The following is a 17,452-nucleotide window of genomic DNA, read 5'->3' on the forward strand; positions in this document are numbered from 1 at the left end:
TTCAGGAGCATTTCTCTCTGATACGCTGGGAATTTGCTATACCAATGAAAATGTTTCTGTCTATACATAAAAGACATTCACTCATGCTGGCATGCAGAAAGTATGAATGTTAAATAATTTCAAAACATATTACATGATGAAAATTGGATGAAAATTGGATGAAAATTTATGGGCATTTATGTGTTCTGCCATTAAAAATATTTTTTTTTCTGCATGGAGAATATTTGCACAAGTAAAGCTTATATTTTTGTAATAGCTGTCAAATGAGGAGACTATGCCACAGGCAGAAAATACCCATAGTTTAATTAGATCCAGACAGACAATAATGTAGGATCCCTGCAATGGGAAAGATTATTTTCAAAGGGACCCCACAAATTATTAGGGTCATTCTATGTGGCAGTCAGTCTTCCTTGAATGACTAGGTTGTCTTCTTAGTTGATAAATACTTTGAAGTTGCAGGGTTATCAGGAGAAATCAAACACACCTGGCCTTTTGGGGTTTCTGACGCAATTCCTGAAACGGCTATCAGCCTTCCATGCTCATTGTTTATTGCTGAAAAGTATGGCAACATAAACACATTTTTAAAATTCTAAAAATTAGTGAAATAATTATTTTGATAGTTAGAACTGGAGTTTGTCCATCTGCGTTTTCAGTCTTTTCAGACTGTAAGAAAAGGACATTGTTTGGATATTGTGCTGATATTTCCACACTGGCAATTCACTTGTTTCCTAACCTTTTGTATCCCCATTCCCTGAACCTTCAGTTTTTGCTTCTGTAAAAAGAGAGAATGATACATATGTCTTCAGATACCTTTGCATGGTTGGGAACATATTTCTCATCTTGCAAATAAATTTGTAACAAAGTAATAAAATTTTAAAGCTTGGTTTTAGGTAAATATATAACAACAGAAATATGATACATATTAATCCTCTTTTGATCTTGTTTTATACTAGTGATGCTACAACTATTTTAAAACTTCATTATATTAACAGGAGAGTATGCAGTAGCTTTAATATAAATTGTGATCATATATTACATGTATGTATTACATATCTATATATATGATCCTATAATCTAAAAAGATCATAGTAGTAAATATAGAACATAGTTTTAAAATAAAATACATTACTAGATTAAGACCTGTGTGTTTTTTCTAAAACAACCTTTTGCTTTTGTCATCATTCTCAATGAAATAGAACCTCTATTAAATGGAAGAAGACTTTCATTAATAAATCAAGTGAGTAAAATGCAATAAGCAGCAACACTTTTACCAGCAGAAGCTAGCCTGAAAACTGGTAAGTGGAAAGCTAATCAAGTAGGGAGCTGGTAAGAGAACATTAAACATGTCCTGAACATGTTGACAGTTTGCCCTCCATGAAGTGCTTTTTTTCCTTCTTGGTTCCTTTTTTCCCTAAAATTTGGCCATCTCCATAAAATCTTAAATATAAATTTTTCACGTGGGAATGAAGCTGCCTACATCTGTGCTATGCATGTGCTTTCTGAAATGGGCCCAAATCCTGGATCTGGACTGGTACATATGTTGTCTCCATCGCTGGATGAAACTGCATGGACTGCACATGCCTGCAGCAAGAAATGTCATAAAGGCCAATTCTTAAGAGTTACAGAAAGTTTACTTCACTCTTTTTAGAAAACACTGTGTGCCAGTTTCTAGAGGAAGAACATTAGACACTGTTTAGATGTTTTCTCTATTGAATATCTTTCTGATTAGCTTTTATCTTTGTGGAGAAAACAGCAGAGCTTTGGCACAGTGAGTTTGCTAAGCTGTCATCAGGTACAGAAGATCTGAAAGACAAAGAAGCTTTTGAAGACAGTTAAATAGACAGAAGCACTGGTGAATGCAGCAGAAATGTAGAGATCTGCATTCTATTATTTAGGTCCCTGTTTAATTTACTCTAACACCTCATATGCACTTACTCAAGATGTGTTGCTGCTCTGGCAACTCCTGATCTCAAGATAAAGAAACAGACACTGGTGAAAGTTACTGGAGATGCCATGAAAAGTAGAATTATTTTAAGAGGAGTTTAAATAGGCTAAAAGACTTTACATTTTTTGATATATAGATGACAGACTGTCAAACAAATTAAACAAGATTGGGAATACTGGCAGAACATTTAAAATATAAATAAGCATCAAGCTTAATGAGAGAATATGTTATGAGGGAACTGTAGAACTATACAGATGAACAGGAGGAATATCCTTAAGTGCATACAGTTGTGCACGAACTAGTACATCCTACCAAGAAGCTAAGTACCACTGCTGCTGGGGGTATTTCACTAGATCTGATTTAAAACTAGCTCAGATATTTCTTCTACTTGGTAATTAGATACAGTTTACCTAATACAGGGTTTAATATATTTTTTTTTTTTAAAGATGTAGATTTATATGTCACATGGTCACTTAGAAGCAATACTGAAAAATGTAAATTTGATGTCAAAGAGAAGTGGAGACTGGTGGAAGAATTCTGATGGGAGAGTGTTGAGGCAAAGTAGTTGCATGAACAAATTGAAGGGGTTTTTATAAGGGTTTTTATAACATTTTACAAGGACTGAAAGGAGGTCCTGTCTGTTTGGACCAAGAGAGAAAGAGGATGTTGAGTAGAGTAGGATCCCAAAATGCCATGTGGGTTTTCTTTATTAAGAGCAATATGAGGGAAGACTTTGAAAGAATCCCGAGATTATGCACCTTAATATCCAGAAAGTTAGATATTGGAAAGCAAAGACATAACAAGCTTTTGAAAAGCAAAGATATCAGCTCTTTTTCACAAGTTTAGTTAAAGCTGATAAAACCTTGAAATGACATAATTTGAGAGAAGGACAGATGGAAAATATTGCTAGAAGAACAATTAATAATGCTGAGCTTGATTTGTTAGTCACCAGCATGGAGACAATAACTGAAGATGTGTCAGCTGATGAAATTGCTTGGAGAGAGAACATGAGTAAGATGAGCAAAAGGCTATAGACACCTCCCTGGGGAATAATGAGAGAGTGGGGAAAGAGCAAAAAGACTCATCAAAAGATGAACTGAAAGAACAGTCTTGAAAAGAACTGGAGCAAAAAAACACCCCAGTCTTCAAGTCTAGTGGGTGTAGAATGCCAAGAAGGCAAGAATGATCAATGGCATCAAAAATAGGAAAAAGGCAAAAGAGAGAGAAAAGATGGGAGATGAAGGACAGGGAGATTATGTGTGTCAAGGAGCAGCAGGAGTAGGCTTTTCCACAAGAGAAGGACGTCTGGGAGATGACAGTGGCAGCATGAAAGTCAGGGGCAGTAACTTCACTGGCAAGGGCACAATCCCACAATAGCTGGGCAAGGCAAGTAGAGCTGGTCAGGTTGTGGTAATTAAGGTCATTAAACAGTTCAGATCACAAGGCAAGTCCAAAATGATGAGACATAATCTGAAGTCAAGTCAGCATGTCAGGGCCAGAATCAGGACTGGTGACAGGAACCAGGTTCAGCCAACAGCTCGGTGATTGTCAGGTAAAAGTATAATGACAAGGCAAGTCCAAAGTCAAGCCAGGAAAACAACTCAGCAGGTCAAGATCAGTGAGGCCACAGCCCACAGCATAGCCCAGGCAAGGACCCCCATCCAAGAAGAGACCCTCCTCTTACCACTGGTCGTGGCACAGCTCTTTTCTTAGCAGCCTCCTCCCCAGGCTGCCGAGCTGCATCGTTCCAGAGCTGGATGGAACCACAGGCAGCTCAGCCCCTGGGAGGGGGAACAGGCTGCACTCAGAGCCCAGGGAATTCATTGTATTTAATGACTTATGGTGGACTCTGCTGCAGTTAATGAGAATTTTGTGATTGGCTTAATTAGGGTCAGGAACTCATCCCCAGGCCTATATCTGACCATAATTCCTTCTTGCTATTGCAATGTGTAATATGAGAAAATGAGACGTTATGATCTAGAGGCCGGAATTAGAATCACATCTACGTTGTGATACAAACAAGAAGATGATCTGTGTTTTGAAGGGTTTAAATATAAAATACAATACATTCAGGAGGGAAGGTTTAGAAAGGTAATAGAAATGTTATTGTTTTCCATTCCCTGTGCACTTTTTAATTTTTGTATTTTTGAAATGTGAGCTTTCTTTTCAAGGCTCAGAAATTTCTTTTAAACATTACTCACAGTATAGGCCGATAATTTATCATTGGTGTTATTTCCAATATAAACTAAACTTTAAGCTCAAGATCCATCTGCTAGGATTCAATTTTTAAAGAAAAATATAAATGTAGTTTTCTAACTAAAGGGGCTAAAAACCAGTGAAGGCTTCTTGCAGCTTTGGAATGAAATCTGAAAGACCTGCAGGAAACACTGGTTCTGGCAGGCAGCCAAGCAGGCAGTACAAATGGTAACACACAGCTGCAGTCTGATGCCTTATTATTTATTCATGTTGTCCATGGAGTAGAATCATGGAAACATTCATATCTTCCAGGCGTAAGAGTACAGGACTGGCTTTTTATAAACACGGAAATTATTTTTAGCAAATTTTAATGTTTAGAATTCCTTTGCTTGAGACGTGAAGAAAATAAAGAAGGGAATATCTCTTTTCACATAAAGTTCTGACATGGGGAATGATATTTTAGCTTAACTGAGTGCTACTTAAGCATTTTTAAAGAAAATACATTTTAAAATACTGATAACCTAGGAGCATATTAGCTGAAGATGCATAAAAATATACTTCTGATCTATGTCTCCAGTACTAGATTATCACTATAAATGGAAATGTTATCAAAGGTATAAATTTAAGCAGGTATGAATAACTTGCTCTCGTTCTTTAGGTTGTACAGAGTGTGTTACATACCTGCATTGTATCTTTGTCATAGTACATAATGATTTATAGAATTGTTTTATTCTTCAATCTAAATATTTTAAAACCAACTTTGAATAATTACTCTGTCTAATATTTAGTATACTGCACTTATTATGAGAATGCAAGGGTAACTCATTCAGTCTTAAAATCTTATATTACAAGAGCTTGTAAAACTTTGAGTTGCATAATATATCTGTCATTTCCTATAGGGAAGAAAGGATATGAGCTGAAAAGAATTTTAGCTGCATGTCTGGAAGCAAAATGGAAAGACCTGTAGCAAAATTGAAAGACCTGCAGCAAGGGGAGACTTCTGTAGCAGATTAGCTAAGTGTACATGGGCCAGAGGGTGAGACCCTGTATGTACATTTATCTATATGTACAGTCAGTAAAAATTCTGGCTTTGGTAGAGTCTTGGGATGGATGCTTAAAGTATCTTTTTTTCTTTTTAACTGAAAATACACATTATTAACATTTGTGTCTGATTTGGAATATGTTAGATGAAATGTGAACAAATACTCTAAACTGACCTGTGCACTGCAAAAGAAGTTTAGTCTATCAATATAGGAAAACAAGTCAGGGGATTGTAAATTCTTTTTTGATAGATGCCATTTTGGTATAAATTCTGTGAACCTATCTGGAAATTATTTAAAGTTTGAAAGATTTTCTAAGAGCAGAAAAAACTTGGTTTGGAAAAGTTTTTTGTAATAATTTCTGCCAGATTTTTTTGTTTTAATAAACTCTAATGGAACTGATGGGATGTTTCAGAAAATGGGAAAGAAATATTTAACTTTTTACACTGGAACTGCAAATGGAAAATTTCCAGAAGGCTGTAAAGGAGCTACATTTTTAGTGTTTTAAAACCAATGGTTGTGCTAGTGCTTTAAAAGACTATATGGGACAATATCAGTTTGACACTGGATTGAACCATTTAGCAGGGCAATATCAATACAAAACTAAGGGAAGGAAACATAACAGATGCCACTCATTCTTATTTTACGGAAAGTGATTTTATTTTTTTTCTTTTGAGCAGTGTTGAAGTTACCCTACTTATTAATAGCAGTTACAATGCTGGCATAGCTGAGATCAGCAAGTCACTAGAGTTTTGCAGGAAGATATTTTTATTACAAAATTATATCAATATGGAATTAACTGTTCTGTCAAATGAATTCCAGCTGAATGCTTGTCAGCTTTGTGCTCCTCACCAATGTAAAATTAAACTAGCTTGTTATTTTCATTTTAATTTTCAATCTCAAAGGGAGTTAATTGAGGAAAACACGATGACCAGTGCTATGGAAGAGACTGAGTTCAGTGCAAAGGTCAGACCTTACCTGCTGTGGCACTTAAGGTAGGATGTTTCATAAGAAACTGAGGTGCCCAAGTAAAAAAGAGCAAGCAGTTCAGCAACAGCTGTATGTGCTAAATTACCTTGTTACAGAGTAACACGCCTTCCTGGTTTTCAACTGTCCAAAAGATTTCCAGGTTTCTGATTGCAAACAGTGATCCAGTTTCATCAAGGAATGGAGTCCAGTAAAACTCTGTTACTCAGTGGTGTACTCCAACCACTGAACTGTGTTATACTCGCCCACGTCCAGGGAGGGCTCAGTGCTCTGGATCCTGCGTGGATGAAGGTGCCAGTGAAAGGAAATAATTGACATAAAATTTCATTTTTAATATTTCCTATTGTAGATAATACTTTAATTTGACAGTGTTTTCTGTTTTGCTTTTTACTCTTTTTCTAGTAATCCCTGGTTATTCAGTATGTTTTATCAATTGTTACTGAGCATTAAACTGATGGTCTGTATCTTATTTCCTCAGTAGGCAACAGATAGTTCAGAGATTGTCACTGAATATGTGCAGATAATGATTGATTTTTACAATTTCCCTTGGTTTAAATGTCTGAATATGGTTTTCTAAGGGGAGAGCAGTGGGCGTTTTCTCCAATTTAGTAAGGCTTTTGACGCTGTTTCCCATAAAATCTTTGTAGACATGGTGATGAAGTGTATGTTAGATAAGTGGGCAGTGAGGTGGACTAAAAACTGGCTGAATGCCTGGGCTGAGAGGGCTATGACTGGTGGAACAACATCCAGTTGGAGGCCAGTCACTAGTGGTGCACCCCAGGTTTGACACTGGGCTCTTTACAAACATCCTCTATAATGTTGTGGGTTTTTTAAATTTTCTGTCTTTAACAGCTGTTTATTATTTTCAAGACTTTCTCCACATCCCCTGGAAGTTTCTGCAATGGTTCTTAATGAAAAGCATTGTTGAAAGGCTTTGGAAATCCAGTTGTACGAAGCGATCGCTTTGTGCATCAGATTTGTGAGGTGTGATTTCCCTCTTTCATGTGTCCACTTATAATTTCTACCAGATAGTGGTAGAAACATCTGGATAACTTTTTTGTATTTTTTTTAACTCCCAGAAAACCTCTTAAAAATTGAGACTATGTATGTTAGCCATTTTCCATTCATATGGCAATGAGATCTGGCACTCATCCTTGAGTTCCTTAAGCCTTCTTAAATGATTAACATTGGCTTTTGGCAGTTTGCTGCTATTCCTTCATTGATTCCTCTCTAGAATATTTTGTTGACACTTTATTTTGAATAATTTCTCTGGTATTTGCCCTCTGATGGGGAATGTATAAGCAAGGAATGAGTTTACATATTCTGTTATTTCTTATTCCAACTGTCCTTCCTAATCTCAGCATCAGGCTTCTTCTTCCAGTGTATTTATTAGTTTTCGTGCCTTCCATGAGGCACTAAATCCTCTTTAGCATACTTTTAATGTTTAAATTTCTGTTCTTTTTTATATTCTTCATTTAAATGCAATTCAGCTTTTTCAAGGACATCTTCTTACTTTGATCAGATGGTTTTACTGTCTGCTTAATCCATCCTTCTTCTGTTTGTATGATCTTTCTAGAGTCATCTTTGAACAGGTTCTCTGGTGCCCAAGAATAATTTGGTGGCTCCATCCAAACATAGTTGTAGCTACCCCCTTGAGTTAATTTATTTATATTTTCCCATTTTGCAATATGGCATTACTGTAGAAGATGGTTTGACTTTTATCAGTATTGCAATGATAATATGCTATCGTCATCTTTTTACAGTTTCTCATATTCTTCTGATTTTCTTATTATTATTCTGATATGTTATGTCAGCATCCTCATTCTACCCCTTACCCCATCTTACTTCTCAGACTACTACTTGTTTAGAAGAATGAATGCATTTGATCTGAATTACTGGTTTTTGATGCCTCTTTTTTTACATGGCACTCCGAAGTAGGCCTTGATTCTGAGTCTGTGCTCCTTATCCATTAAAAACCATGACTGTGTGACTGATTATTCTCAGGGCTGTGCTTTGGTTAGGAAATATTTCTAGAATAAAAACTATGACACTTCAGTTACAGACTTATGTTTAATTTTATTTAACTTGTCTCTGCCCCATGCTAAAAGAAAAGGTAAATAAAATCATAGATAAGGAAAAACCAGTTCACTAATTTTATTTTTTACATTATTTACTTTATTTAATGAAATGCAATGGTTTGATTAATCTATATTTACTGTTCTGTATTGTTGTAATAGTGTTGTTGAGGGAATACAAACAATTCTTTTCCATGTACCTCAGTTTTCTCTTTATAGAGCTGTTCTGTTAATTTTTTTCTGAGATATACAGCAAAACCTTCTGCTTTTTATAGGAGAACTCATGATGAACTCATCAGGAAAGGACAAATTTTGATTGCTGAAATAGAAGAAAATTTGAAGAGCTTGCAAAAAGTTGAGAATGCGACAACAAGCCATTTAATCACATATTCATTGGTAATTGCAAAGTAAGTAACTTTGTAAAAGGACATGAAAGCCACCATGTAGCTGAAGGAGTGTGGGGGACCTATCTAAGGAAAGCAGCCGGATTTCCCTTTCTTTCTCCTGCGCTCTGGCTCCTCCCTCCCCGCCCACCCTGTGCTCTGCTTCCCCCGCGCCACACAGGCATTCTCCTGATCCCTCGAATTCATTCTGTGATCTCAAGTTTTGCTTCTCGACATTCACCCCGTTACCAACACTGGCCAACACACCCAATTCCAGCCTCTCCTTTGGTGTACCACGTCCTTAGGAAGCAGAGAGCAAAGGAAAAAAGCAGGCTGTGGTCAACAGATGAATTAGAGGCTGACCCACAAGACCTTCTGTATGTGGGGGACAACCTACACTTTCATTTGCAGGCTCACTCTTCACCAAGTGACACCTTTAGCTGGTAATTAATATCTTGAGAAGATGTAGCTTGGAACTTTTAAATAACAAGAAAAAAATATCACATATGTAAAGGAATATTCAGTAGTTTGCAGTGTATGACATTGACAACAGAAGTCTTGCTCTTTAAATAATTTAAGGATGAGATCATATTTTAAGTGTACGTTGACATCTGCTTCAGCAATCCAAACCGAGGCACAGAACCAAGAGCTGGAAAATCCACAAAGCAAAGAATCTACAATACAGCACTTTTAAACCTCTCTTGGATAAAAATACTTATATTTTGTGTAATGCACTAGTAAAGCAAGGTGAGACAGTTCATATTGCTATACTATGAAGAACAGACACAATATTTCTGATAATTTTCCACTGACAGCATATTTGACTTATTTTTCTGTATGTTAGAAGCTATTTCCCATGCTGATCTGTATGAAACTCATCAGTTTACTTCTAATATGTTATTTTTAAAAAATTACCTTAAAAATTTGTCTAAAATTAATGTTCAACCCAAATATTCTCAAGTTATTTAAAATTATGCCCTATGGGGTTTTTTTCTAGCTGTAATTTATCCATTTTATTGAGATGGGTTTAATGCATTTATTATCATTAATGAACATTCATTGGAATTACTTTACAGCAATCTGTATTCACACTTGCTTATAAATATTTTCATTCTGCTAGATAAATGCTTTGGCAGCAATTCTGATTTTTCAGGAAGAAAACCAGAAGTGCTTGGAAAACATCCTCCAAATAGTAGAATTTTGTAGCTAGAACATACTCCTTTACGATTTCTACTTGATCAATATTTTACTTAGAGAAAAGCTTCTTTATTTCCTATTCACATTCTGTGCTTCTCTGAGAATGAATTTGTATTTGTTACAGAAAAGAAAACATGGTCATATTGTAGACCAGTGCAATTATGCAGGAAAGGAAAAAAATCATCATCTCAAGGGGATCATATATTTATCAGTTGAGACTTCCTCATATGTAGGTGCTCAAGAGACTGCTAAGACTAGTTTTCAAGCAGCCAAGAGATAGTTTAAGCAGGAGGCTCAACACATTGTGGTAAAGTCCGTTCATGGATGTTACTTAATAAACTACATGATTACAGAGAATTATTTTCTTTAGCTGACTTGTATTTTTGTCATTGTAGTTTCAATCCAGGATAAGAAACCTTGTTTATTAATAACTGTCATAAAGCAATTCTAGCTTAGCTCTTCAGTTGCTAGACAGGAGCTGGGGAAGTGGATAGATTAAGGCTAGTGAGACTATGGTTCCATTAACTGTAATTCTTTTCAAACAGATACACTGCTGAGATCTTATATCTGCCTTGTCTGGGATCAGAGTCTCTTGAGTTGATGCACTGTTGATATTTACTGTAAGAGTTCACTGCTTCACCAACTGGTAGAATTCAGGGTAAGTAGCTGAGGTCAGTATTTACAAGCCAAGAAGGATTCACAACTACTTCTGGTTTCCAGCACTTAAAATTTATCACAGTTGAACTACACCTTCTCTTTTAGCTGGAACATTTAATCTCACTTTAAAGCAAATCCTACAATCTGTGACACAGTATCTTGACTCTGATCCTGTAGGATGGCAGCTGTTCTCTCTCATTTAATCAACTGTTCACTTGGAGATATTAAGCAGCTTCCATCTGGCTGGAAGTGGCTACTGGAAACCCAGTTCAAACAAGGGTTTAAAAAAGCTCTCCTTAATGGGCCACTTAAATTCAAAGCCTTCAGCATCTTTGTGAAAAAGCTATCTACCAATCCACACAAGCATTTTGAAACCAGACTAGTTAAGAAAACTGCAGAACATGTAAAACATAATGAGTGGACACAACCAGGTTAATGCACATGTAATTAAATATTTGCTTAATTTAAGAGGACTGGTAATGCTGTATAGGAGTCAATGTTCCTAAAGGTCAGCTTCTAGTGGGACATGAATTCTGGATAGTTCAGGATTCCAGTGTTCTCTGCAGTCTGGGAAAGATGGAGAGGTAAAAAGACAGATCTGAAGGGGACTTTGATACAGTCCAAACCAGAAATTTGGGATTAATATTTGTAGAATGTTGACAAAGCTACAGCCATAAAGGTCAGAAATTATCTTTTCTGTTCAAGCTGCTTTGTCTCAGTTTTCATGGCCAAATAATACAGAATGTGTTTAGAAGAAATTTCTGCATTTTTTCTTACAGAGCTTTTGAAAACCCTCAGTGTTGTTGGAGAAGTGACTGAAGCACTAGGAAGGGAGGTTAATATTCATATGTCCAAATCTCATCTATTGTGGAGACAGTCAAGTTGCAGTTCTGTAAAGTCAGCATGAAGAGGAACAGACAACGTGAGCTGTACACACAGATGCAGCTCCCACTGGTACCTAATCTTGTGCCAGGTTAGATGGTATCTCAGGCTGGCTTGGTTCCCTGAGGTGGAAAGGCAATACAGAAAGAACATTTTATGATGTAGAAACCAACCCAGAGCAGCACATGGCACAACTTCTTCCCATAAGTGAGTTTGCTCTCATTTGCACCAACCATCAGAAAATGTACCTCTTGCCAAATGCACTAGGCCAAAGGAAGCAAGCACTGCAGCAGCTCCGTGTCCCCAGGTCCATCATGTAGTGAGCTGAAGGGTGTATTCCCAGTGAGCTTGTGCAGGCAGGTGCACCCTCACGTACACAGAACACCCATGCACACACACAGAGCACCACAGACAGAGCACAGCACTCAGGGAAACAGGGACAGGACCAAGGGCCTCCTCCCCATCGCCTTTCCCACTGCCCAGGAGGAAGGCCCATTAGTGGGAAGTGCAGACATCCCTGCAGTGCCCATCCCTCCCGTGGCTGGGTTGGCACACTCAGTCTGTCCAGCAGCTGCCCCTGAGTCTCTGCTCTCCCCCACTGCTCCCACCTGTGCCTGCCCTGCTCCAGTGGCTGCTGCAAACCTGTCCCCTTGCACATCCCACCGTGTGGGGTCTACCACGTATCAAGCCCTTGAATCCTCTTATCTCCAGTTGCTTCCCTCATAGAGACATGGAGACAGACAGACAGACACACACACGGAGCCCAACCTCTCCCTCGATCCCCCCTCCCACTTCATGGAAACCAGACTCCTCCTGCCCTCAGGTGGGTGTTAACAGGGCCGTTCAGAACAGATCTCCATAGTGTCTCAGGATAACCTGAAGTACCAAAAGTTAAAAAAACCCCAAGGAATCACACAGATTCCAGGAATATACTTTAGGAATGTATTTAATTACAAAGTTGCTTTGATAATATACCTAGAACATTATACTCTTAAAAAAAATTCAGAAGACCTTATTTTCCTAAAAAATGCAGTGATTTTTCTCGTTTGTCACGTGTTGTGGAAGAGTATTAACCAAAGAGCCCATTTGCTGGAGTAGTTATTAAACTACAAAACTTCTCTAGCAGACACGCAAATGAACGCCGGGGGCTTTACATCCACAGCCCCTGCACGTAACACAGAGCTGACCAAGCCTTTGGGCATTTATACAACAGCTCCTGTGTGTTACCCGAGATCATTTCAACTTAACTCTTCTCAGGACATATTTGGCATTATTACAATGTCTATTACCTCTTGTGCAGACAAAATTCTCAGGTTTTTTGAGTAGTATCAACTTCTAAAAGACAAAGAGACGAGATCCAAGTATTTTAAGGTACTTTTATTTAATAAATAACTTCAGTAATAGCACTGTAAAAAGTGAACATCTGTTAACAGAAAAAGGCACTTAAAACAAGAATATGACTATGATGCAGTTTGAATGGTCAGAGGCAAATGTACATGGCACATGTCAAGAATGATGTGCGACTCATCACATGACAAACTATGCAATCTTAGCTACAGGGTAAAGGCAGATTTACAGCTAAGACTGCTAAAAAAAAAAGGAAAAAGAGCTTGTGTCGATACAAAAATATTACAAAAAGAATTGCAACCAAATACATTAAAAATGTTAGAAGGGTGACAAAGCACCAGGCTTTCAAAGAAAACATTACAGAATAAAGACACAGCATCACGTAAGGCCCTTAGGTGATCTGAGGATGTCTTGGTAAGGTACTTCATGATACTGCCACCCAGGGCTTGAATTTACAAAATAAAACTAAGCAAGTTACCAGTCAGCAACTTTTTCAGTAATGGCACGTGTTTTAAAGCTATTTTTTCCCTCTTAACATTCTTCTCAAACACTTTCATTTTAACCATAACCTGGCAATAAGCAACTTCAAAAACAAAGATAAGTATGCACACACTTTTCAGTCTTTTACACTGCCCACTTCCAGCTTTCTCAACTTAACATGTACTTAATCACACATCTAGCAATTCAAAGACCAATTACCCAGCAGCTCCATGCTACATAAGTTTAATTACATCTGCAAACTCAAGCCCTGATTTCCCTGTAAAGCTAAAAAATGTAATACTAAATGGCTAGGCAGAGCCCTCATGCTGATTGCTTTAATCCCTTCCCTCCCTGTCATTCCATATAGTATCGTGCCCTGCAGAAGATCTGGATTCACAGCACGGGAATGGGAAAGGTCAGAAAGGCACCACGTGACCTGGGCTGTCTAGGCTACACAGTCTCAAGTTTTTTTTTTGTCCAACCTCTGGCACCAATTACTTTTACTTGCAATAAAAATAAAATAAAATTAAAAGTAAAAAATTACATATGGTACATTTTCACACAGGAAAACAAACCTATATGTAATGAATTAGTAAAATCACCGCAGTTTGCCCTAAATCTATCTTACTGTGACTACAAAAATTGCTATGCTGCATACAGTGTTGTGAAGTCATACAAGCAGTGTTCATTTTCCCTCATACTTAGGATTGACCACAGTTGTCACTGCACTCTTGTAAATAGGATTTTCACCCTAGAAAAAGAAAAAAAATACTCATATTAACATTTAAAGAGATGAAAAAAACAATGTGTTTGCAAGAGGTGTAACAATTAGCTTAAGAAATTCCCCATTAATGTTTCATTTGTACACACAAACAGCTCAAGTCAAACTAGTTTTCCCTCTAACAACTTGAGCCAGGGCATGCGCAGCTGATCAATAAAGCAAAGGGTTAGAACGATCCTGTTTTGTTTGCACCACACACTTCCTTGGAGGCAGCTGAACCTCTGTGCTCATCTCAGGGCTGAGCCATCACCCAGGGCTCTGCAGTCCAGGGCAGCGTTTTTAAGGAAGCATAGAATTGTAAACAACATTGTTTGACACCGAGACTGACCACAGACCACACTCTGCTATAATAAGCATTTAAACAGCTTATCTCACTTTACAATTTAATTCTAGAAACAAAGCGGAAAGACTTCTAGTGTTTTGCTAATACACAGTCACTATTTATATTGAACATTCAGTACTTGTCATTCTCATTTTATTTCTGCAGGTCCCCCCACCCCCCATATGGGCAAAATGCACAGATAAAACAAAGAAACTTTTGTATTGGTGCAGATGCTGTAATAAAAACATTACTTCTACTGACATGAGACAAGCCTACAGAACAACTGCTTACATCGCTGTTGCTGAGATTTAAAAACCTCTAAATTAAGCTTATTTTAAGCTTCCTTTGTTGCCAGGTTTCCTTCTATCTCAGTAAATCTTACTCCATTTATGACACCCTTGTACACCTCAGATGAACAGACTGAACAGAAAATTAACAGATAAATCTTTGCAGGAGAAAGGGCTACTGTGAGGTACAGCCTGGAGCTGCAGTGCTGAGCTCTTATCACAGCCTGAACGTCAACCTAAATGAATGTTGTTTGCCAGCATGAAGCTCTTCTGCGCATACACAAATAATTCCTGAGAAAATTCAGCACAGTGCAGTTGTCAGCTGGAGTGCTGTTGTGGCCAGGGCTGTATCTGGCCTTCTTCAGCAGTAAGGGAATCTCTCTCCCTTTAAGGTTCCCCCCCCGGTCTGAGATGGCCTATATAACCATATTAATTCAACTCTATTAAGTTACACACCATTTAAAATATTTCAGGTTAAACCAATTTTTCCTACAGTCAATTAAAGGACACACAAACACCAGGTGTCTACTTTTCAGGGTCATAAACCTGGAAAATCAACGAGGAATACCACAGAATGTGCCAGAAATGACAAGGCAAGCAAGTAACTAACTTGGTGTGAAATTTTCATAACACAGTTCCTGGGAAGTTTGTTGCCTTCTATTTGCAAGACCTGGTCAAGTTAACTGGGCTACCCCACCAACCATAGCTGCTGCTGAGGAGGACCATGTAGCTGGTGCTGTGTTCCTTTCACAGGAAAAGGGCATTTCTCCTCAAAGCCAGCTTCTTTAACATGCAAACACCAAGGAGGTGTATCCAATCCTGCTTAGACCCCAGAGACTCGTCCAGCCAGCACCTGGATTGCTGGACAATGGAAATCAAGGTTCTCTGTTGACTCTTTTCAAGATCTGAGTCAATGCCATCTGGACAGAGATGAAGAAGGAACTGGGTGTCCAGTGCTGGCTGTCCTTCACAAATACAGTGTAACAAGTAAAAGACCCTTCTTCCTTCTAGCAGTTCCCAGGCAAATGCTGTCTTAATTAAGAGTATATCAGCTACTGGTCTGGAAACGGATGGGGAATTATGTTTGGTTGTTCTTTTCTTTATTGTAAATCATAGAAATAGTGTGATGTGATTAGTTCTCAGCCAGACTAATTAATCAATGCAAAGTTATGACCTACCCCAATATTTTCAGTAAAAATCTTTGCAATAGTAAGATGTAAACAAAACTGGAAAAACATGCAGGGATGAGGGGATTTAATCTGCAACTGAAGTATCTCATTATGTCTCAAAGTTCTTGGCAATGTACATTGTTTATTTCCTTGACAAGTTTTAATGGAGAATTCTTAAAAATATAAATATAAATCAGTAAAGTTTATGATGCAGAGAAAGTCTTTGAGCTTAATAGGCTGTGTCATATGCAGACTAGAAGTTATTGTACAGCTCTTCTATGGCAAGGCATTATGTAATACTTGCTATATGGTGCTTTTAACCTTCAACAGTTTACAAAACAGACTATCCCCAGCACAAAAAGGAAGGTATATGCTTACACTTTCTAGTTTGTAAAAGAGAGATAACTTCTATCAGATAGTGCAGGAATGGGTCTAAAGGTTAGGACTAAACCTTAGAAATTTGCTACGTGGAATTCGTACAAATAATTTGAACCTGGAATCAGGCTTAAAATACAATTTGCATAATAAGGTTATAAATTTTTTACTACAATACTTTTGAATTGAAGTTAGAATTTGAAATTTACATGCTCTTTATTTAGCATAAGCCCTATTTACAAGAATATTGAAACACTGTCATGCCTTCCCTTGTATTTATGCTTCTCAGAAGCACACAGTAGGATTTAGGTCACTGAATAAAGCACGTGACTAAGTGTCTCCATATGTCAGGTGAGTGTCTTGGTTCCCATTACAAATAATGGAGATTTAGTCAATATTCACAACTGTTCAGCCTGACACTTGATCAGTTAAATGGCTCTTAAGGCTCTACTGCCTATAACCACAACACAGGCACCTGATGGATCTGCAATTCCTTCCCTGCTCTCTTCTGTTAGACAGCAACAGCCCTGGCTGTTCCAGCCATACTCCAGCACCCTGTCTTGGGCCTGGCTTAGCAGGGTTTTCTGCAGACAGTTCATCATTAAAATAAATATCCACTAATCCAGCATGATGCTCACCTCGCTTAGGGCCCCTCACAGCTGGCACAGGGTATAAACTTTCCAAGATTAGCAGCATCCCAGTTTTTTAACTGGCCACTAAAACAAACTTGCTGTCTTAGACAAACACTACTGGTTTTAAATAAACCCTTTTTCTTTATGCCACTGCAGAGAACACACTGGTTGAAGCATGCAAAGTTAGGGAAAACACATTTACCACATGCCCCTATAACTAAGAACTCCATGCACACTTAAATCAAAATTAAAAACAATAACTATATATAAGATTGAGTGACATACATTAAAATAAAGATGGAGGTACTTTTAAAAAGTACTTTCAGCCATGAATAAAGAGCTATGTTCTTGCAACAGTATTCACTTTCAACTAGAATGGGCTGTTCAGAGGACAACAGTTCAGTTCAGTGCTGCATAAAGATGAATCTATTATATAGCATGTTTGAGTCACCTTCTTTTTCCTTTTTCTCCAGGGACTCATTGTTTCAACAGTCACTTAAGTCACCTTCACAGTGGGTTTAAGAGCTCGGCCACTGTAAGAAGCTGGACTCCGGAGTATTTAAACTCATCCACATGCATTGTTCAAGAGCCGGTTCTGAGCATTTCCAGCTCCCACCAACACCCAGCGCTATTTGGCAGGAATACAGGGTCAATAGCAGGAATACAGGGCCAATAGCAGGAATACAGGGCCAATAGC

General features: G+C 37.9%; 2 protein-coding genes across 3 annotated transcripts in view; one reads left to right on the top strand and one right to left on the bottom strand.

Moving 5' to 3' along the window:
* LOC113949668 (collagen alpha-2(I) chain-like) overlaps positions 1 to 8,661 on the top strand; it is a 49,673-nt gene extending 41,012 nt beyond the window's left edge. The window contains exon 3 of the transcript XR_003528508.1: positions 8,519 to 8,661. The gene's annotated coding sequence lies outside the window, so the exon portion shown is untranslated. The remainder of the gene's footprint in view (positions 1 to 8,518) is intronic.
* A 4,059-nt stretch (positions 8,662 to 12,720) lies between these two features.
* The window catches only part of ITGB1 (integrin subunit beta 1), a 44,319-nt gene continuing 39,587 nt past the window's right edge, over positions 12,721 to 17,452 (bottom strand). Inside the window, exon 17 of one of the 2 annotated variants that reach the window (XM_027648536.1) lies at positions 12,721 to 13,940. Coding sequence is in view for 1 of the 2 variants with exons in the window: in XM_027648537.1 (XP_027504338.1) it covers positions 13,875 to 13,940 (66 nt within the window). In the remaining variant the exon portion in view is untranslated. The remainder of the gene's footprint in view (positions 13,941 to 17,452) is intronic. The other variant, XM_027648537.1, reaches the window with a different exon arrangement.

The sequence above is a fragment of the Corapipo altera genome, unplaced genomic scaffold (assembly GCF_003945725.1).
Source record: "Corapipo altera isolate COAL_440 unplaced genomic scaffold, ASM394572v1 47, whole genome shotgun sequence".
Taxonomy (NCBI): Eukaryota; Metazoa; Chordata; class Aves; order Passeriformes; family Pipridae; genus Corapipo; species Corapipo altera.